The sequence below is a fragment of the Pristiophorus japonicus genome, chromosome 11 (assembly GCF_044704955.1).
Source record: "Pristiophorus japonicus isolate sPriJap1 chromosome 11, sPriJap1.hap1, whole genome shotgun sequence".
NCBI lineage: Eukaryota > Metazoa > Chordata > Chondrichthyes > Pristiophoridae > Pristiophorus > Pristiophorus japonicus.
Genome location: NC_091987.1, coordinates 219,659,203 through 219,682,195, shown reverse-complemented (window position 1 = coordinate 219,682,195; position 22,993 = coordinate 219,659,203). Strand labels below are relative to the sequence as shown.

Here is a 22,993-nt window from a genome sequence, read left to right as displayed (position 1 = left end):
GAATTCCCATCCTTCTACAATCTACACTGTAATTGGACAGCCCCCAATCCCAGATTCCCAACGGATCTGGTTTTCTCTCCTGCTCTCGAACCGTGGACTTGCACCGAGAGGTCCGAGTGTGAGGGAGGTTGTGGGAGAGCAGAGAGGATCTGTAGCACAGTCAAGCCATGACTCCGTTTCTCAGTGTCAGCACACTGGTGCGAGAAGTGCTGAGCAGAGAATGAAGGCAGGAGAAAAATTAAATCCCTCTTCCACAAGAACACGTACCTTCCGTGTGGGCTGGTCCTGCTCCAGGCCGGCGACCGCTCGGTCAATCAGACCTTCAAGAGTAGAAAGTGCTGCAGAAATAGGAACAGGTCAGTACGAGAACCTAACTCTCAACCTGCAAAAAGCAGCAAGATGGTGTGTTCCAATACATTTGTTACCGTACACCCATCACTAGCTACATATAAACGTCTATTAGAAGAAAAACACAAAGCTTGAAGTTACAAAACTGGTTGCTTCACGGTTACAGCCCCATGTGGCGGGCCTCACCTCCAAATAAAACAATGAGCATACAGTCCGAGAGGACACAATTAACCATCCTTCCCAGTTTTATATCGTTTTACAGGCTATCATAACTCAGGAACATTTCAAATCTTTACAATGGTCATGTCTCAGGGTCTCCCCGCTTTACTTCCGAGCAGCTGTGCATGTTTGAGGAAGGAGCCACACAAGACATTTAAACAGCCTAATCTGTGGCCTTTCGAACACTAGCAGCAATCGGTACCATTACAGTGAGCGGCACTGGGAAATGACTACATGCTACAGCACTGGCTGCAAATACATCGATGGCAAAGGGTAATCAGGACCATCACCGGCTGCCCATGTGATACAGAGTACCCAGCGACACCACTAGCCCATCCATCACCACAGGGTGCAAACACCAGGGAATTCCTCTCTCCTCAAGGTAATTGGGCAAAGCTTCCCCCAACAGCACAGACTTCTTTATAACCACACCTAAACTGGAAACATCCTCTTTGCTCAGGAACTTATTCCCTTTGAAAAGGGCTGGGCTAATCCATACTCCCTACTGCATGTTGCAGAGAGTGACGACTAAAGGAATATTTCCTGACATCCAGCCGACATCTTCACTCCCCCAATTCTCATATCCCTACTCATTCCCAAATAACCTTTCCATACCAGATGAATCCAATTCCCCCATTTTGAACACTTCAAATCCCCTCTCAGCCGTGATTCCCTAAAGTAAACAGCCCTAACCCTTAGAGCCTATTCACATAACGAAGAGCCCCAAGGCTAGGTATTATTCTGGCCACCTGATAGAGAATTCAAACAGGCTCATTGAGACAGACTGTGAAAATTCACAGACCCCCAAGTTAAGGCTGCTACATGCAGTTCGGCATGTTGCATTAACTCATCAATCAACTTGACATTTTCGGACCTTGGGTAGCGAGCCAATTAAAACGTTAAAAGACTTTCAATTGAGCCAATAAGGTCAAAGGCGAGTTCTTTTCTGTAAATTGATCCAGGCATAAATACAGCCATTTTGACCATGTGTCTCAGTAAGACAAAGAAACTGGCAATCAGCCAGCAGCTTGTTACTCTCTGCATAGATTAAAAAGTTAAAACTACCATCGGAGTTCGTATTTCATTGGAAATTAAGAGATCAAACAATTTTGGCGCTGCGAACAGGATCGCTGAGGAAAGAAACTGAATTTTGGGCATCGGACCTACATATTGAGGTAAGGACTCCTCTTTTTAAAAAAAGTCCTCGGTCAAAAGTCTAAATTCGTCTCTCCTTCTACGCGATTCCGAAAGCCTCCGGTTTGCGAACCCTCCGGTTGGTAGTCGGCTCGAGGTCCCATAGACGTCTAAACTTCGGCGTTGTGTTAATTAATCACCGACCTATTGATCGGCTAGCAGGCCTACGACTCGAGACCCCAGTAAAGAACTCAGTAAAGAAATGGCAGCAGGAGAAAAGGGCAAAGAATTGCCTACAACTGTTAAAGGTGGGCAGGCACCACCTGCAGTTTCGGTAGATTTAATTCTCGAACAGTTGAAAGAATACATAGAGCAACAATTCAACTTATCTAAAACCTGTATTAAGATCGAACAAAAGTACGGAACCTCCAAAGGACAATGGTCCTTGGATGAGATTAAAAGGGTCTGGGGAAAAACGACCAGTATGAAAAATAAAGAGCGAACTAGATGGTCCCTAGCGGTTATGGGCCAGATTCGAAACTAGAATGAAATTATAATGCGTTCCCAACATGATCGAGAACTGACCAGTACAAAGGACCAATTGCAAGCTGTTTGTGCACAGCTGCAACAGAAAAAGCTTGAACTTGAAAAGCTGGAAGCGGAAGTTAAAGATCTTAAAGGTGAAATTAAAGAATGGAAAAAATCATTAGGTCAAGAGACAGTAATAGGAAAAGGAAAATGTATTGATCAATTCCCAGGGTACCCATGTTTGCATAAATTAAAAGCGCAAACCCGAAGACACGACCGAGGAATAGACACGGTTTCTGAATCCTCCGACAATACAGTGTCGGAGGATGATGAAGAATTAGGGGTGCGCTTTGCCCCATTTAAAAAAAGACGAGTTGTAGTCAAATCAGAAGAGACTGCGGATGAGGGCGGAACCAAAAAAACAAAGAGAAGGGTGTATGCAGAATACTTAGTTCATGATCCGGCAGACCCAGAGAAAATTGATAAATGGTCCAAGGAATTGCCCAATCCAAAGAAAGGGGGAGTAAAAACGTGGGACCAATTGGACCGCTTAAGAAATATATATCAACTTCATCCCTGGGACGGAGTGCAAATTTTGACCATAATGGTGCCAAAAACACAGGGAAGAAAATTGCACGACAAGGTAGATGAAGCTTTGGGGCAGAATGAGCAAGAATTAGACGCAGGATGGGAATCAGCCAGCAGCTTGTTACTCTCTACCAAGATTAAAAAGTTAAAACTACCATCGGAGTTCGTATTTCATTGGAAATTAAGAGATCTAACACCACCCTTCTCTGCATTTTCTCCAGAGCTAAGTTTATGGGAATTTTACACCAGCATCTCTTAATCTAATGGTACGAACACTAAACACATGCTTACCCCCTTTTTGTGTGAATGGTGGAATCTCAAAGTCCAGCTCGGGGATTTTGGTTCCGGCGCAGTCGGCTTTCACTACTTCACGGTTCAGGTCCTGCACAACAGAGCCAGGATTTACAATACACCCGATTAAAACACGACTGCTAGTGTAAGGAAGTATTGAAATCAAACAACTTGCCAAGATGAGCTTGTCAATGAGGAGTACAGTTAATAAACATCAATAAACATCCAAGATTACTGTCTGCACCCTACATACCAACCATGTCCTGTAGGCTCGGACTCGTACTGGGGTACGATTCCACAGCCTTCAATTGTCTCATCCCATAGATCAGCCGAGACAGTCAGTATCAGCAGCAAACTGCAAAGCCATCACAGCTGCCCTGCCCTTACCCAACATCCATGTGCACTACAGTATGGGGAAATCATTACCCAGCAATCAGGGAACGTGGCTGATATTTCTCCTCGTAACCCAGGGACACAGAGCAATTGTAGAGCCATCCTGGCTACACAGACCAGGGGTCAAACCTGGGAGCTTGGGCTCGCCCCTTCGCGGCCAAAGGTACCAACTTAAATTGACTGCCCATGATGGACTATTTTTTCTCAGGCCTAGCTCTGTCAAGTCCGTGTGGTGGCTGATGTGCAACGGTCACCACACATTAAAAAAAATTCACGCACAGGCATCTTCCACCCCCTCAACTGGAGTTCAGGACTGGAATATCTGTGAACTCTTGTGGTTCGAGGAACCACCTACGATGATGATGATGATGATGATGACGACTTGTTCTCATTTACCGATTTAAGAAATGTAGCAAAAAACAGCTCAGCTGTTCTTAACACAACAGGAAAGGAGAGCTGGGGGCGGCAGCAGAGAAAGACGCAAATTGTGACGCGCACTGGCACTAAATGTTTTGTTCGACTGCAGGTGTCTGTCCCCAGCCCCAGTTCCAACAGCTGCACAACCACACTGGAAATACTCTGCCACAGCGCAGTCATTCACGTAACAACTTCTACATCTACAGAATTTCCCTCTGCTCACAATCCTCTCCTCCCTGTTGGAGCACAGTTCCACGGGTGCCTGCCTGGAGTTTGTTCACGCCACTCTATCTACAGGAGTCTAGACAGGGAGCAGCTGCGGGCGACTGAACAATGGCGGCCATCATATACAGGCATTTTCAGCAGGAATTGTTGGGCAGCAAAAAGGAGGCCATTCAGCCCATCACGCCTGGGTTGATGGGCTCGTGGGAAAGAGCTCGGCAATTAGTCACACTCCCCTGCTCTTTCTCCACAGCTGAATAAATGTTTCCGTTTGAAGTATTTATCCAATTGTCTTTTGAAAGTTATTATTGAATCTGCTTCCACCGCCCTATCAGGCAGCGCGTTCCAGATCAACTTGATGTATAAAAAAAACATACTCAGCTCAATTAAAAGCTGAACCCATGCCCAGTTCCTCCTCAGCCACCAGCAGCCCCGAGGTATACCCAGCTGCGGTCAGCTAACACAATGCAGACCCGGGGCCCACAGCCCAGTGACTCACTGCACCGACTGGGATGGTCACACAGGAAGCACTGGTCATCAAACCACAGCAATAATACCCAGACTTTGGAGGGACTACAGAAAAGGGCAACCAAATTTTAATACCTGAGCAATGAGGAGAGGGTGAAGAATCTGGGATTGAGAGGGGAAGAGGCAGACAGAGAGAGAGACAGAGAGAGAGAGAGACAGAGAGAGAGAGAGAGAGAGAGAGAGAGAGAGACAGAGAGAGAGAGAGAGAGACAGAGAGAGAGAGAGAGACAGAGAGATAGACAGACAGACAGAGAGATAGACAGACAGACAGAGAGATAGACAGACAGACAGAGAGATAGACAGAGACAGACAGAGAGATAGACAGAGACAGACAGAGAGATAGACAGAGACAGAGAGAGAGTTTTAAGGGAACAAATAAATTGAACCTTGATAATATGTTCCAGATTGCCATTAACTCCAGAACCAGGCGCAGAGGCTCATGGGAAGGTGTCTTCATCGCCCCCTCCGTCCTTGCAAACTACCGCCCCATCTCCAACCTCCCTTTCCTCTTCAAAGTCCTTGAACGTGTTTGTCACCTCCCAAATCCATGCCCAGCTTTCCCGTAACTCCATGTTTGGATCCCGGTTTCCCCCCCTGCCACTGCACCGAAACGGCTCTCATCAAAGTCACAAATGTCATCCTTTGTGACTGTGACAAGGGCAAACTCTCCCTCCTCGTCCTCCTCGACCTGTCTGCAACCTTTGACACGGTTGACCACTCCATCCTTCTCCAACACCTCTCCACCGTTATCCAGCTGGGAGGGACTGCACTCACCTGGTTCCATTCTTATCTATCTCATCGTAGTCAGAGAATCACCTGCAACGCTTCTCTTCCTGCCCCGCAGCGTTACCTCTGATCTATCCTTGGCCACTCCTATTTCTCATCTACATGTTGCCCCTTGGTGACATCATCCGGAAACACAGCGTCAGTTTCCACATGTACACTGACGACACCCAGCTCTACCTCACCACCACTTCTCTCAACCCCTCCTCGGTCTCTAAATTGTCAGACTGCTTGTCCCACATCCAGTTCTGGATGAGCAGAATTTTTCTCCAATTAAATATTGGGAAGACCGAAGCCATTGTTTTCAGTCCCCGCCACAAACTCCGTTCCATGGCCACTGACTCCATCCCTCTCCCCAACTTCTGTCTGAGGCTGAACCATACTTCACAACCTTGGTGTCATGTTTGACCCTGAAATAAGCTCTCAGCCACATATCCGCAGCATAACCAAGACCGCCTATTTCCACCTCTGTAACATCACCCGTCTCCACGCACTCCAAATGGCCTCCCACATTCTATCCTACATAAACTGGAGGTGATCCAAAATTCAGCTGCCTGTGTCCCAACTCGCACCAAGTCCCACTCACCCATCACCCCCTGTGCTCGCTGACCTACATTGGCTCCCAGCTGAACAACGCATCGATTTTAAAATTTTCATCCTTGTTTTCAAATCCCTCCCTATCTCTGTAATCTCCTCCAGTCCCACAACCCCCTGAGATCTCTGCACTCCTCTAATTCTGCCCTCTTGAGCATCCCTGATTATAATCGCTCAACCATCGGTGGCCGTGCCTTCTGTTGCCTGGGCCCCAAGCTCTGGAACTCCCTCCCTAAACCTCTCCGCCTCTCTACCCTCCTTCAAACCGACCTTTGACCCAGCCTGCCCTAATTTCTCCTTATGCAGCTCGGCGTCACATTTTTGAATCTCCTGTGAAGCGCTATATAAATACAAGTTGTTGTTGTTGTGTACGGACAGTTTAACCATTTTGTGCAGAAGGTGATAAACACGTGCAATGAACTGCCCAGGAAGGCAGGCAGCATGGAAATATTCGAGGGAGAATGTGCCAAGCATTCGAGGGATTGGGCGATTGAGCAGCATCACTTTCCGGCACTATAACAACTTACATCATCATAGGCAGTCCCTCGGAATCGAGGAAGACTTGCTTCCACTCGAAAAGTGAGTTCTTAGGTGACTGAACAGTCCAATACGGGAATTACTGTCTCCGTTTGTCACAGTTGTTGAAGGAAAGGGAGGGTGGGACTGGTTTGCCGCATGCTCCTTCCGCTGCCTGCGCTTGGTTTCTGCACGCTCTCGGCGACGAGACTCGAGGTGCTCAGCGCCCTCCCGGATGCACTTCCTCCACTTAGGGCGGTCTTTGGCCAGGGACTCCCAGGTGTCGGTGGGGATGTTGCACTTTATCAGGGAGGCTTTGAGGGTGTCCTTGAAACGTTTCCTCTGCCCACCTGGGGCTCACTTGCCGTGTAGGAGTTCCGAGTAGAGTGCTTGCTTTGGGAGTCTCGTGTCAGGCATGTGGACAATGTTTATATATCATATTTAACAAAGAACAATGTCCCAAGATGCTTCACAGGAATGTTATCAATAAAAACATTTCTGACACCGAACCACAGGAGATATTAGGACAGATGAGCAAAAGCTTGGACAAATAGGTAGCTTTACGGAGCACCTTAAAAGAGGACAGGGAGCAAGCCTGAGAGGTTTAGGGAGGGAATTCCAGAGCTTGGGACCCATAGATGATTGACAGATAGAAGCTAGCCTTTTCCAATCCTCTCCTATGTTCTAACAGTAGAGGAACTGCCATTTTCACACTGCTCGATAAGGTGATGAATAAGCAAGCAGTCCCACTGCGACAGAAACAGATATTTTAATGTATGGTAATCGGGTGCAGTCATTGACTTGCCTGCCTGGAGGCAGCACGCAGTGTGTACCGCACTCCCTGCTCCTGGATTCTCCCAGCTGACTGGATCTCATTGTCCATCCAACCGCAGTGCTCACATGCAAAAGAGCTCACGATAATCTCTCTGAAGAATGGAATCTTTGTCAGCAGTAGCCGGGTCATCCCCTTTAAAGAGGAACAAACCAACACATCATCCATTGAACAAAGCAGATAAAAACATGTCACTTAGCCACATTGATTGCACACTCTCAGCCTGAAATATCTAATGGAATTGGCCAGGTCATCAAGTGAAGAAAGGGCAGCAAATACACTTTCTAGAGCATTCGGGTACAGAACGACATGCCCGAGCACCCAAAGGGTTAAAGGACAGAAATAGATGCTGGGTAGGATTGAGAAAGGACTGTCAGCACTAGTACTTCATCCCAATAGCCATGAATCTTTTAGATTTTAACAGAACAGTACATTAATTGTCTGTGGCACGGCGGTAAGATTGCCAACTTAGCTTGTTCCAGCAAAGTCCCAAATTTTGTGGGCTTGTAATGAACTGCTGAGATTTTGCTGGCCCCATTTCTGAACAGCATTAGCTGCAGGAATAGGAAGAGGGACAAGTGGGAGGGTGAGAGAGGCGATGCCGGCTGGCTTATATTGCACTGGTCTCCCGAAATCAGAACTGGATTCCCAGCTCTCCTCATTCTCTGTGGAAGGGCAGAGTCTCCATGTCCTGCCAGCTGCTTGTCACACAGCAAGAGGACATGGCATAAAACCTCACAGCACCTCACTCTCTGAATTGCCAGTGCCAGGCATTTCTGTCTTTAATGAACAGTAAAGTCGCGCTCAGCCCGACTCTTTCTCTCAGACTCGCTGACAATTTCAGCAACATATTGTTAAATCTCTGTTCACGGTGAACCAGGGTCTGAGCTGGGATCCTGTGGATCAGCAGCATCACTGTCTCTGTACCTTCCCCAAACTCCCCCACCCCTGGGGCCCGGCTCCACACCCACCTGGGGCTGGGGCAGCGAAGGGTGTGGGGGGGTGTGAAGGGGCAAGGGAGGGGGGGTGAAGGGGCAAGGGGGGGGTGAAGGGGCAAGGGGGGGGTGTGAAGGGGAAAGGGGGGGTGAAGGGGGAATGAAGGGGCAAGGGGGGGTGAAGGGGCAAGGGGGGGTGAAGGGGGAATGAAGGGGCAAGGGGGGGTGAAGGGGCAAGGGGGGGGTGAAGGGGCAAGGGGATGAGGGGGGTGTGAAGGGGCAAGGGGGGGGTGAAGGGGCAAGGGGGGGTGAAGGGGCAAGGGGGGGGTGAAGGGGCAAGGGGGGGTGAAGGGGCAAGGGGGGGTGAAGGGGCAAGGGGGATGAGGGGGGTGTGAAGGGGCGAGGGGGTGTGAAGGGGCAAGGGGGGTGAGGGGGCAAGGGGGGGTGAGGGGGCAAGGGGGGTGAAGGAGGAATGAAGGGGCAAGGGGGGGTGAAGGGGCAAGGGGGGGTGAAGGGGCAAGGGGGAGTGAAGGGGGAATGAAGGGGGAAAGGGGGGTGATGGGGAAAGGGGGGTGATGGGGAAAGGGGGGTGAGGGGGAAAGGGGGGTGAAGGGGAAAGGGGGGTGAAGGGGCAATGAAGGGGGAAAGGGGGGTGAGGGGGAAAGGGGGGGTGAGGGGGAAAGGGGGGGTGAGGGGGAAAGGGGGGTGAGGGGGAAAGGGGGGTGAGGGGGAAAGGGGGGTGAAGGGGAAAGGGGGGTGAAGGGGCAATGAAGGGGGAAAGGGGGGGTGAGGGGGCAAGGGGGGCCCTCTCCCCCCGGGCTCACATTCTGCCGGCAGTTCATGCACAGACTCTCGATCAGGGTCGGCCCCGGATCCTCGCAATCCTCGGCGCTCAGCTCCGGGAAAACCGGCCCCTCCTCAGCGACCCGCGCCATCCCCGGGCCCGGCCCTCAGTCCCTCAGTCCCCGGTCTCCCGCTCACGGTGCCCCGGGCTCGGCCCTCAGTCCCCGGCCTCCCGCTCGCGGTGCCCCGGCCCTCAGTCCCTCAGTCCCCGGCCTCCCGCTCGCGGTGCCCCGGCCCTCAGTCCCTCAGTCCCCGGCCTCCCGCTCGCGGTGTCCCGGCCCTCAGTCCCTCAGTCCCCGGCCTCCCGCTCGCGGTGCCCCGGCCCTCAGTCTCTCAGTCCCTCAGTCCCCGGCCTCCCGCTCGCGGTGTCCCGGCCCTCAGTCCCTCAGTCCCCGGCCTCCCGCTCGTGGTGCCCCGGCCCTCAGTCCCTCAGTCCCCGGCCTCCCGCTCCCGCTCCCGCCTCTCGCGGCCTTGTGTTTCCGGGCAGACGAGAGACGAGGAGCCGGCGAGGCAGCAGGAGTGTCCCCCGGGCGGCCTGGCTCGGTGCTGCCCCCTGGGTGGGAGGACCCGGGTTAGACAATCATTGCGCCAGAAATTCAAGGGGGCGCAGTTGTGCATTCCTTGCGCCCCGGGAGAGGGGAGCGCCACCGCCTCCGGCAAGATTGCCCCGGGGGTTTTGGCGGTGCTGTCCCGGCAGCGTTGCGCCCCGCAGTTAGCGCCCCATTAGCGCCCCGCAGTTAGCGCCCCGCAGTTAGCGCCCCGTTAGCGCCCCGCAGTTAGCGCCCCGTTAGCGCCCCGCGCCGGCGGAGATCCGGTCCCAGGGCGCAGCCCGGCACTCGGTGTTTGGTGCCAGGCTGCTGCGGTCTCACGCTGCCCCCAAACGACCGTGCAGAGGGGCATGGTGCTGCCGCCCCGGGAGCGCCCCTCAAAGGGAGCAGAGTGCCGGAGACAGCGCTCCGCTTCCTTTGAGAGGCGCTAGACCCAATTCCACATTACCGGCGGGACTTCAAGGCCGGGTGATAAAATTCCCAGCCCCGGAACTTTACTGCCCCCAATCGGGGCAAGAGGCAATTTTTCCCCCAATGCGTTTTTGCGCCATAGCGCGCTAACAGGACGCAAATGCCTTACCGCCCGGTTAGGGTGCTGGCTACCACTCTCGCCGTATTGGGCGGGTGTTTAGCGGCAGCACTAAGGCTTTGCGCCCCGATCTACGCTCGGCGATCATGACATCATCGCCCCGTTAGCATCCCAGTCCCAAAATTGACTTTCACCCCCTGCAGCAGCGCTGGGTGCAAACACCGGCAGCGGCGGGAATGCTGTCCGGACGGGGATCTGCTAAAATAAAAGGCAAAAATAAAAAACCTCAACTTGCTTTTCGCTATTGTTTTCACGGGGTCTACTTGAGTGCCAGGCTGATCATGTGGCTCCCCGTTCCATGGTGGCCCAGATAGGTCCTTTATAATTTGTGGAACCTGCAGCGTAGGGAAGGGCTGATTGGACGCAGCAGCACTACAGAGGCTTCCACTTCCTTCCAAGGGCAGTGACCCCAATTTTTTGAGAGGGGTGAAACCATTCGACCCATCGAGCCCGTGCCAGCTCTCTGCAAGAGCACCCCAGCCAGTCCCCCTCCACCGCCCTTTCCCCGTAACCCTGCAAAAACTTTCCTCCAGATACTTATCCAATTCCCTTTTGAAAGCCACGATTGAGTCTGCCTCCACCACCCTCAGGCAGCGCATTCCAGATCCTAACCACTCGCTGCGTAAAAAGGTTTTTCTTCACCTTGCCTTTGGTTCTTTTGCCAATCGCCTTAAATCTGTGTCTGTTTCTCGATCCTTCTGCCAATGGGAACAGTTTCTCTCTATCTACTTTGTCCAGACCCCTCATGATTTTGAACAGCTCGATCAAATCTCCTCTCAACCTTCTCTGCTCTCATGAGAACAACCCCAGCTTCTCCAGTCTATCCATGTAACTGAAGTCCCTCATCCCTGGGACTTCACTGCAGCAGACACCCGAATTTATAAAGCGCCTGGAAAATGTCCCAAGCAGCTGATTTCAACCTAATCATACATGTTTCCACCAATTTAAAAAATAGTGAATAAAATATTCTATATCATTTGAATAAATGTGAAAAACAATTTATTACAAGTGCCTGATGTGATAGAGCAAGAGCTTGCATTGATACTGTGGCTCAGACTACAGCTTGGTATCCGAGGAATTGCTTTCTGAAGTGCAGTCCTGATGTACTGCAGGCAGTTTGCACAAGCAAGATCCCACAAACACCAGCTAGCTGCTTTTGATGGTCTCGTTGAGGGAGGAAAGTTGGTCAGGTCACCAGGAGAACTCGCCACCTCTTCTTCAAATAGTGCCATGTTTAACACTTAGTTGAACAGATGGAGATCTCATTGTGAAGACAGCACCTCCGAGAGTGCAGCACTGCCTCTGTATTGCTCTGGTGTAAGCCTAGGTTATTGGCCAAGTCCTGGTATGGGGCTTTGAACCTGTGTCTTTCATAACGCAAAGGCCTGACTGTATCCAACTGAAACAAGCTGACACTGGCCACAGCCTGAAGCACATCACTCGCTCAGAGTACACGGAGCTTTACCCTAAGTCTAACTCAACAACCTTTTGATGTAAATATACTAACCTAGAAAACTAGCAAATGGTAACCTATAGTGTCAAAAAGCTGAGAACTGAAAGCAATCCTGAATCTAGGCCTTTGACTAGATTTAGGAAGGCAAATGGAATGTTGGCCTTTATTGCAAGGGGGATAGAGTATAAAAGCAGAGAAGTCCTGCTACAACTGTACAGGGTATTGGTGAGGCCACACCTGGAGTACTGCGTATAGTTTTGGTCGCCGTATTTAAGGAAGGATATACTTGCATTGGAGGCTGTTCAGAGAAGGTTCACTGGTTGATTCCAGAGATGAGGGGGTTGACTTATGAAGATAGATTGAGCAGGTTGGGCCTATACACATTGAAGTTCAGAAGAATGAGATGATCTTATCGAAATTTATAAGATAATGAGGGGGCTCGACAAGATGAATGCAGAAAAGATATTTCCACTCAGGGGAAACTAAAACTAGGGGGCATAGTCTCAGAATAAGGGGCTGCCCATTTAAAACTGAGATGAGGAGGAATTTCTTCTCCCAGAGGGTTGTAAATCTGTGGAATTCTCTGCCCCAGAGAGCTGTGGAGGCTGGGTCATTGAATATATTTAAGGCGGAGATCGACAGATCTTTGAGTGATAAGGGAGTGAAGGGTTACGGGGAGCGGGCGGGGAAGTGGAGCTGAGTCCATGATCAGATCAGCCATGATCTTATTGAATGGCGGAGCAGGCTCGAGGGGCCAAATGGCCGACTCCTGCTCCTATTTCTTATGTTCTTATGTTGACATGCAGTCCTACTGAAAGTGCGCTGGGGCAAGGGCTTTGCGTAACTTAGTCAGCAAGTGTAGCCTGCATTCCATCACTTGTTCGTATAGTGTCAGCCATGGTCACTGACTCGCCCTCTCAACTTGAAGTCAGAGGTTTTCAGGTCAAGCCCAGGGAGTGCTGCATTGTTGCAGGTGAGATGTTAACCGAGACCCTGTCTGCCCGCTCAGGTGGATGTAAAAGAACCCATGGCTCTACTTTAAAGAAGAGCAGGGATGTTATCCAGCAGTGTCATGGGGCCAACATCAATAAAACACATGATCTGGTCATTATCACATTGCTGTAGGTGGGAGCTTGCTGTGCGCAAAGTAGCTGCCGCGATTCCCACATTACAACAGGGACTACACGTCAAATAAATACTTTAATGACTGTAAAGCGCTTTGGGAACGTCCTGAAGTTGTGAAAGGTGCAATAGAAATTGCTAACTTTTCCGAACAAGAAGCCTGGAGATTTCCTGTTCCCGGTTGCAGAACCCTCTGATCACAGGATACTTACTGATGACAAACACTCTTCGGCCCAAATTAGTCAATTGATCCAGAAATACCCCAACATCCCACATTGTAACATCAATAATGATTTTCCTAAATTATTCCAGGGTTCTTTCCTCCAGTGCTGTACCTGGCCCTCCATTCCATGTGTCAATCTCACTGTGTCAGCGGTGGCTCAGTGGGTCACACTTTTATCAACTCTGCCAGAAAGTCGTGGCTTCAAATCCCACTCGAGACATGAACATAAAATTCCAGGCTGACTTTCAAAGGCAGTACTGAGGGAGCGCCGCATTGTCAGAGGGGCAGGACTGAGGGAGCGCTGTACTGTCGGAGGGGCAGTACTGAGGGAGCGCCGCATTGTCAGAGGGGCAGGACTGAGGGAGCGCCGCACTGTCAGAGGAGCAGTACTGAGGGAGCGCTGTACTGTCGGAGGGGCAGTACTGAGGGTGTGCCGCACTGTCGGAGGGGCAGTACTGAGGGAGCGCCGCACAGTCGGAGGGGCAGTACTGAGGGAGCACCGCACTATTAGAGGGGCAGTACTGAGGGAGAGCCACAATGTCGGAGGGGCGGTGCTGAGGGAGTGCTGCACTGTCGGAGGGGCAGTACTGAGGGAGCGCTGCACTGAGGGAGGGAGGGGCAGTACTGAGGGAGCACCGCACTGTCGGAGGGACAGTACTGAGAGAGCACCGCACTGTCGGAGGGGCAGGACTGAGGGAGCGCTGTACTGTCGGAGGGGCAGTACTGAGGGAGTGCCGCACTGTTGGAGGGGCAGTACTGAGGGAGTGCCGCACTGTCGGAGGGGCAGTACTGAGGGAGCGCTGTACTGTCGGAGGGGCAGTACTGAGGGTGTGCCGCACTGTCGGAGGGGCAGTACTGAGGGAGCGCCGCACAGTCGGAGGGGCAGTACTGAGGGAGCACCGCACTGTTAGAGGGGCAGTACTGAGGGAGAACCACAATGTCGGAGGGGCAGTACTGAGGGAGTGCTGCACTGTCGGAGGGGCAGTACTGAGGGAGCGCCGCACTGTCGGAGGGGCAGTACTGAGAGAGCACCGCACTGTCGGAGGGGCAGTACTGAGGGAGTGCTGCACTGTCGGAGGGGCAGTACTGAGAGAGTACCTCACTGTCGGAGGGGCGGTACTGAGGGAGTGCTGCACTGTCGGAGGGGCAGTACTGAGGGAGAGCCGCACTGTCGGAGGGGCAGTACTGAGGGAGCGCCGCACTGTCGGAGGGGCAGTACTGAGGGAGTGCCACACTGTCGGAGGGGCAGTACTGAGGGAGAGCCGCACTGTCGAAGGGGCAGTACTGAGGGAGTGCCGCACTGTCGAAGGGGGCAGTACTGAGGGAGCGCCGCACTGTCGGAGGGGCAGTACTGAGGGAGTGCTGCACTGTCGGAGGTGCCATCTTTTGGATGAGGCGTTAAACTGAGGCCCCGTCTGCTCCCTCAGGTGGATGTAAAAATCAGACGGGCACTATTTTGAAGAAGAGCAGGGGAGTTCTCCCCGGTGTCCTGGGGTCAATATTTATCCCTCAACCAACATCACTGAAACAGATTATCTGGTCATTATCGCATCGCTGTTTGTGGGATCTTGCTGTGCACAAATTGGCTGCCGCGTTTCCCACATTACAACAGTGACCTCACTCCAAATGTATTTCATTGGCTGTGAAGCGCTTTGGGCTGTCCTGAGATTGTGAAAGACGCTCTAGAAATCCAAGTAATTTTTTCTATATCTGGGAGTCCGTTCCATGCATCAATCACTTTCTGTCTGAACAGCTTCCTGATAGTAATCCTACATTTAACTTTGCTACTGTGAATCTGTGTCTCCTTGTCCTTATCTCACAAAGTAGTTTAAAGTAATTTTCTGGACTTAGTTTAGTCATGCTATTTGCCATCTTATATATAAGATCATCTCTCAGGGTGCAATCTCTCCAGTCTTTTCTCATAACTCAAACCTCTGACATTCTCTGAGCGTCCTACAGCATTTCAATGTGTCCCTTGTGTCCCAGCAACCAAAACGGGACATGATATCTCAGGTGTGGTCTGACCCGAGCAATGTCCAATACGCCAGTCACATGCGACTAATTGCGTTCCTGATTAGTGAGTCATCGTTGGGCCTGTGACCTCAATGTTCATCTTCAACAGTGTGTGTTTTGTGAACTTTAATCTTGTTTGTTCCGTAACTATCTACGTTTGAAGTCCATTTGCCCGGATTATGTGTCAATCGTGTCAATCACAGATAAGGCCATCTCTGACCACTTCCTCGTATCGCTCTCCACTCACATCGCCCTCCTCCTCCCCTCACTCCCCTCACCCTACTTCCTTCTGTGACTGCCCCGGCAAAAAACTCTCTCCCAACTCTCTTATGAGATCCCAACTGTCGAGCCTTTGGCCCTTCATTCACCACAATATTTCAGCAGTGACCAATCTCCTCAATCCGAGCCTCACCAGTTTGATGCCCCAGTTCCTGTTATAACAATTCATCTCTCTCACCTGGCCAGCACTTAGCTTCGCTCCCTTAAGTCCAAGGGATGCAGACTTGAACAGATATGTCGGACAACTGGTTTGGCCATTCACTGCCAGATCTGGCTAAACCACATGAAGCATTATCAGGTCTTGGTCTCGTCTGACAAAATTGCTCACTGTTATGTATGTAATAACTCGATAAACTAACACAGGTACAAACCTGGCTCTGCTTTATTAGGGCCCAAAGTGATTACATTACATGATGACTTGCCTTTTATACCTGGGCCACACACGTGCGTACAGCCCAATGACCTCCGACAGTGGCACCACCTGGTGGCTAGTAATTCCAAGCATACATACATGACAATATCCCCCTTTAAGATATTAGTAACAGTCTTTTTACAAATTGAGACGGTCCGGGGCTTTCTGCTCCTGAGTTGATCGTCTCAGTTCAACTCCAGCCTTGGGCGAGTGTTCTGAGTCTGTTATGACTGGGGGCTGGGGCCGATCTGCTGGGAATGGCAATGACCATGTCAGGGATTGAAAGTCCAGATTCATTGATGACAGCGGAGTCCTCTGATGACTGAGGGTAGGTTGGTTGGTCACTGATTGTGTCTTCCTCAGACTGTTCCGGTTCATCCGTGTGCCACAGCTTTATCTGATCAACATGTTTTCTGCATGTTTGCCCATTCTTGAGCTTGACAATAAACACTCTGTCACCCTCCTTGGCCGTAACAGTACCGGCGATCCACTTGGGACCTTGACCATAATTTAGTACATACACAGGATCATTAACAGAAATGTCGCGTGACACAGCGGCGCGATCATGATACCACTGCTGACTTTGACGTCTGTATTCAACGTGATCGTTCAAGTCAGGTTGGACAAGAGAGAGCCTGGTCTTCAGACCTCTCTTCATCAATAGTTCGGGGGGACCCCGGTAAGCGTGTGGGGTCTTGTCCAGTAACTAAGCAATATGCATGACAAGTGAGTCTGCAGTGAACCTTGAGTTACACGTTTCATACTCTGTTTGATGGTTTGGACACTACGCTTTGCTTGACCATTAGATGTGGGTTTGAATGGTGCTGACCTCACATGTTTGATATCATTGAGTTTCATGAACTCTTGAAACTCCAGACTAGTGAAGCAAGGTCCGTTGTCGCTTACAACGATGTCGGGCAGACCATGAGTGGCAAACATGACACAAAGGCTCTCAGTGGTAGCTATGGATGTACTGGATGACATGATTATACACTCTATCCACTTGGAATGTGCATCCACCACAACTAAAAACATCTTTCCCAGGAAGGGATCTGCAAAGTCGATGTGGATCCTGGACCGTGCTTTAGATGGCCACGACCACAGACTCCGTGGCGATTCCGCTGGTGCTTTGCTGAGCTACATGCAAGTGTTGCACTGATGCACACATGATTCCAGATCAGAGTCAATTCCAGGCCACCCTACATGAGACCTGGCAATGGCTTTCATCATGACAATACCAGGATGAGTGATATGTAGATCATGTACAAATTTCTTTCTGCCTTTCTTAGGCATAACAACACGATTACTCCACAGTAAACAATCTGACTGAATGGATAGTTCGTCTTTGCGACAGTTGTAAGGTTTGGTCTCATCACCCATTTGCTTGGGTATGGCAGACCAATCACCACTAAGGACATAACATTTCACAACCGATAATATCGGGTCCTGGCTGGTCCAGGTCTTAACTTGTTGAGCCGTGACAGGGCTTCCTTCACTTTCAAAAGCATCCATAATGAACAGTACGTCTACAGGTTGTGGTAACTCCACCTCCAGTGTGGGCAACGGCAGACAGCTCAGTGCATTGGCACAATTCTCGGTGCCAGGTCTATGGCGAATGATATAATCATAGGCAGATAATGTCAGCACTCACCTCTGGATGCGGGACGATGCATTAGTGTTGATACCTTTGTTTTCCGAAAACAATGAAATGAGTGGCTTGTGATCTGTTTCCAGTTCAAACCAAAGACCATACACACAGGCTAATGCTTCTTTTTCATGCTGTAGGCTCTTTCCGCCTTTGACAAACTTTTAAAAGCATACGCAACAGGTTGTAGTTTACCCGACTCATTAGCTTGTTGGAGCATGCAACCAACTCCGTATGATGAAGCATCACAGGGCAATACTAAACATTTACATGGATCATAATGTACCAGCAGCTTGTTAGAGCAAAGCAGATTAGTAGCTTTCTCAAAAGCTCTATCTTGAGACGCACCCCAAACCCAGTTGTCGCCTTTTCTTAGCAGAATGTGCAGTGGCTCTAATGAAGTGCTCAGTCTAGGTGGGAAATTACCGAAGTAGTTGAGTAGACCAAGGAACGAACGCAGCTCTGTCACATTCTGAGGCCTGGGTGCATTCTTGATGGCCTTGGTTTTCGAGTCCGTTGGCCTGATGCCGTCAGCAGCAATTTTCCTCCCCAGGAATTCGACTTCCGGTGCCATGAAGATGCACTTCGAACATTTCAGTCTGAGTCCCACTTTGTCCAGACGATGTAAAACCTCTTCCAGGTTGTTCAGATGTTCGGCGGTGTCATGGCCTGTGACCAGAATGTCACCTTGGAACACGACGGTTCTAGGGACAGACTTCAGTAGACTCTCCACGTTTCTCTGAAATGTGGCTGCAGCTGAGCGAATTCCGCAAGGACACCTGTTGTAGATAAACAGTCCTTTATGAGTATTGATGCACGTAAGTTTCTTCGACGTCTCGACCAGCTCCTGTGTCATGTAGGCCGACGTCAGATCCAGTTTAGTGAACAACTTCCCCCCGGCTAGCGTTGCAAACAGGTCATCAACCTTCGGTAATGGGTATTAATCCTGTTTCTAAACTCGGTTGATCGTAACCTTGTAGAATCCACAAATCCAGACAGTGCCATCAGTCTTCAACACAGGAACAATGGGGCTGGCCCCTTCGTTAAATTCAACCAGTGATATGACTGGTCCCTTCACGCTGGAGTCTGTCCAGTTCGATTTCAACCTTCTCCCTCATCATGTATGATGGACAGGTCTTGCATCCAAGTCCACGTGGATCTGCACCTTGGCTCCCGTGAAATTGCCGATGCCTAGTTCAAACAGCGAGGGGAACTTGCTCAGCACCTGAGCTCATGGAGTATCATCCTCCGACGATGACACTTTGATATCGTTCCAATTCCATTTGATTGAGTAGACTGGGTCTATTGAGTAGACTGGGTCTTTACTCGTTGGAGTTCAGAAGGATGAGGGGTGATCTTATAGAAACATTTAAAATAATGAAAGGGATAGACAAGATAGAGGCAGAGAGGTTGTTTCCACTGGTCGGGGAGACTAGAACTAGGGGGCACTGCCTCAAAATACGGGGGAGCCAATTTAAAACCGAGTTGAGAAGGAATTTCTTCTCCCAGAGGGTTGTGAATCTGTGGAATTCTCTGCCCAAGGAAGCAGGTGAGGCTAGCTCATTGAATGTATTCAAGTCACAGATCGATAGATTTTTAACCAATAAGGGAATTAAGGGTTACAGGGAGCGGGCGGGTAAGTGGAGCTGAGTCCACGGCCAGATCAGCCATGATCTTATTGAATGGCGGAGCAGGCTCGAGGGGCTAGATGGCCTACTCCTGTTCCTAATTCTTATGTTCTTATTGTGTTCTTATGATTTTTTCTAGCCAGTTCCTGCAGAACAGCGTTGGACCATTGCCTGGAACAATCCATAATGGTAAATCATGAACCGCACCATCATACGACACCTTGACTACTGCACGGCCAATCATCGTTATGAGCTCTTTGGTGTACGTACGCAACTTGTCCCCTCCCTCCACGAATCTCTCCAGAATTCCAATTGTGCTAAGTTTTGCATGCGAAGGTTTTAAAGTTACCTTGTTGCCAAATGTTATGTATGTAATAACTCGATAGACTGAACACTGTAAACTAACACAGGAACAAACCTGGCTCTGCTTTATTAGGGCCCAAAGTGATTACATTACATGGTGACTTGCCTTTTATACCTGGGCTGCACACACGTGCGTACAGCCCAATGACCTCCGACAGTGGCGCCACCTGGTGGCTAGTAACCCCAAGCATACAAACATGACACTCACGATTCCAGAATCATTCTGGAATGTAAAGATAAAGCCAGCTTCTCTTCTCTATTGTTAGCCGTCTTTTTAAACCCCTCTCCCCAGTCTCCACCCTCATCTCCGACAATAAGTGTGACGAGCTCATGGACTTTTTTGTCTCTAAGATGGAGACCACCCGCTCAGCTGCTTCTGCCTCTTACCATCCTTCCCCTAGCCCACCGGCTTCTTCTAAACTTCCCCCCTGCCCTAGTCCTCAATTCACATCTTTCTCCAATTTCTCTCCGATCTCCCCTCATGACGTCTCCGAGCTCATCTTGTCCATCAGACCCACTTCCTGCTCCCTCAACCCTATTCCCACCAAACTGCTGATCACCCAACTTCCTTTTCTGGCTCTGATGTTAGCTGATATTGTTAACGGTTCTCTCTTCTCATTTACTATGCTCCTCTCCCTCAAATCTGCCCTCTCCTCAAAAAAACAATCCTTGACCCCTCCGTCCTTGCAAACTACTGTCCCATCTCCAACCTTCCTTTCCTCTATAAAATCTTTGAACGTGTTTGTCACCTCCCAAATCCATGCCCAGCTTTCCCGTAACTCCATGTTTGGATCCCTCCAATCCGGTTTCCCCCCTGCCACTGCACCGAAACGGCTCTCATCAAAGTCACAAATGACATCCTTTGTGACTGTGACAAAGGCAAACTTTCCCTCCTCGTCCTCCTCGACCTGTCTGCAGCCTTTGACGCAGTTGACCACTCCATCCTTCTCCAACACCTCTCCACCGTTGTCCAGCTGGGTGGGACTGCACTCGCCTGGTTCCATTCTTACTATCTAATCGTAGTCAGAGAATCACCTGCAACGCTTCTCTTCCCACCCCGCAGCGTTACCTCTGGTGTCCCCCAAGGATCTATCCTTGGCCCCTCCTATTTCTTATCTAAATGTTGCCCCTTGGTGACCTCCTCTGAAAACACGGTCTCAGTTTCCACATGTACGCTGATAACACCCAGCTCTACCTCACCACCACTTCTCTCAACCCCTCCTCGGTCTCTAAATTGTCAGACTGCTTGTCCCACATCCAGTTCTGGATGAGCAGCCATTTTCTCCAATTAAATATTGGGAAGACCGAAGCCATTGTTTTCAGTCCCCGCCACAAACTCCGTTCCCTAGCCACTGACTCCATCCCTCTCCCCAACTTCTGTCTGAGGCTGACCCAGACTGTTCGCAACCTTGGTGTCATATTTGACCCTGAAGTGAGCTTCTGACCACATCTGCTGCATAACTAAGACCGACTATTTCCACCTCCGTAACATCACATGTCTCCACCCCTCTTCAGCTCATCTGCTGCTGAAACCCTCATCCGTGCCTTTGTTACCTCTAGACTTGACTATTCCAACGCACTCTGGCTGGCCTTCCACTTGAGGTCATCCAAAACTCGGCTGCCCCATGTCCTAACTCGCACCAAGTCCCACTCACCCATCACCCCCTATACTCGCTGACCTACTTTGGCTCCCGGTTAAGCAATGCCCCGATTTTAAAATTCTCATCCTTGTTTTCAAATCCTCCATGGCCTCGCCCCTCCCTATCCCTGTAATCTCTTCCAGCCCCACAACCCCCAGAGATATCTGCACTCCTCCAATTCTGCCCTCTTGAGCATATCTGATTATAATCGCTCCACCATCGGTGGCCGTGCCTTCAGCTGCCTGGACCCCAACCTCTGGAATTTCCTGCCTAAACCTCTTTGCCTCTCTATCTCTCTCTCTTCCTTTAAGAGGCTCCTTAAAGCCTACCTCTTTGACCAAGCTTATGATCATACCACACAGGCTCATAGAATCATAGAAGTTTACAGCACGGAAGGAGGCCATTTCGGCGCATCGTGTCCGCGCTGGTCAACAGGAGGCTATCCAGCCTAATCTCATTTTCCAGCTCTAGGTCCGTAGCCCTGCAGGTTACGACACTTCAGGTGCACATCCTGTCATGGATGTACTTTTGAGATCACTAGCCACTAGATGGCGTCACTGTTGGAGGCCATTGGGCTGCACACATGTGTGTGTACTCAGTCTAACAGTTATTGCATACACAACACATCCAGGTACTTTTTAAATGTGGTGAGGGTTTCTGCCTCTACCACCCTTTCAGGCAGTGAGTTCCAGACCCCACCACCCTCTGAGTGAAGAATTCCCCCTCAAATCCCCTCTAAACCTTCTACCAACTCCTTTAAATGTATGCCTCCTGGTTGTTGACCCCTCTGCTAAAGTGTCAAATGTTTGCCTTATAATGCTCCTGCCTTGGGACTACGTTAAAGGCACTACTTAAATACAAGTTGTTGTTATTGATCCTGTTGCGAAAATCAGTGAGCGGTGACCTCACCTGCGGCGATTTCTATTGGCTGACACTAGACCACAGCATTGTGCATGTTGAATCTGAGAACTAGTTTTAACGTTCTTTCTATTGTTAGAACAGAGACATCGCCCAGTTCATGAGGACAATCCGTACCCTGGTACTGCCCCTTGCTCCCAGCTCCCACCCACTCGGTCAGAAATGTCGTCTGCTGCAAACTGTGGGCAGCAATTCTAGATCTCACAAAAGTTCATCCCCACCCTCTGCACCCACCCTCACCCTCAACCCCACCCTCTGCACCCACCCTCACCCACCCTCACCCTCAACCCCACCCTCTGCACCCACCCTCACCCTCAACCCCACCCTCTGCACCCACCCTCACCCTCAACCCCACCCTCTGCACCCACCCTCACCCTCACCCTCACCCTCACCCACCCTCACCCTCACCCTCACCCTCACCCACCCTCACCCTCAACCCCACCCTCTGCACCCACCCTCACCCTCAACCCCACCCTCTGCACCCACCCTCACCCTCATCCTCACCCTCACCCACCCTCACCCACCCTCACCCTCAACCCCACCCTCTGCACCCACCCTCACCCTCAACCCCACCCTCTGCACCAACCCTCACCCTCAACCCCACCCTCTGCACCCACCCTCACCCTCATCCTCACCCTCACCCACCCTCACCCTCACCCTCATCCTCACCCTCTGCACCCACCCTCACCCTCACCCTCACTCACCCTCACCCTCACTCACCCTCACCCTCATCCTCACCCTCACCCACCCTCACCCTCACCCTCACCCTCACCCTCACCCTCACCCACCCTCACCCTCAACCCCACCCTCTGCACCCACCCTCATCCTCACCCTCACCCTCACCCTCACCCACCCTCACCCTCATCCTCACTCTCACCCACCCTCACCCTCACCCATCCTCACCCTCATCCCCACCCTCTGCACCCACCCTCAACCCCACCCTCTGCACCCACCCTCACCCTCATCCTCACCCTCACCCACCCTCACCC

General features: G+C 50.8%; 1 protein-coding gene across 1 annotated transcript in view; it reads right to left on the bottom strand.

The window, feature by feature from the left end:
- The window catches only part of zpr1 (ZPR1 zinc finger), a 34,077-nt gene extending 24,455 nt beyond the window's left edge, over positions 1–9,622 (bottom strand). The window contains exons 1-4 of the mRNA XM_070894602.1: positions 9,153–9,622; positions 7,367–7,528; positions 3,109–3,199; positions 268–338 (exon numbers count right to left, since the gene is read on the bottom strand). Of these exons, the coding sequence (XP_070750703.1) occupies positions 268–338; positions 3,109–3,199; positions 7,367–7,528; positions 9,153–9,263 (435 nt within the window). The 5' untranslated portion in view covers positions 9,264–9,622. The remainder of the gene's footprint in view (positions 1–267; positions 339–3,108; positions 3,200–7,366; positions 7,529–9,152) is intronic.
- Positions 9,623–22,993: the final 13,371 nt, after the last annotated feature.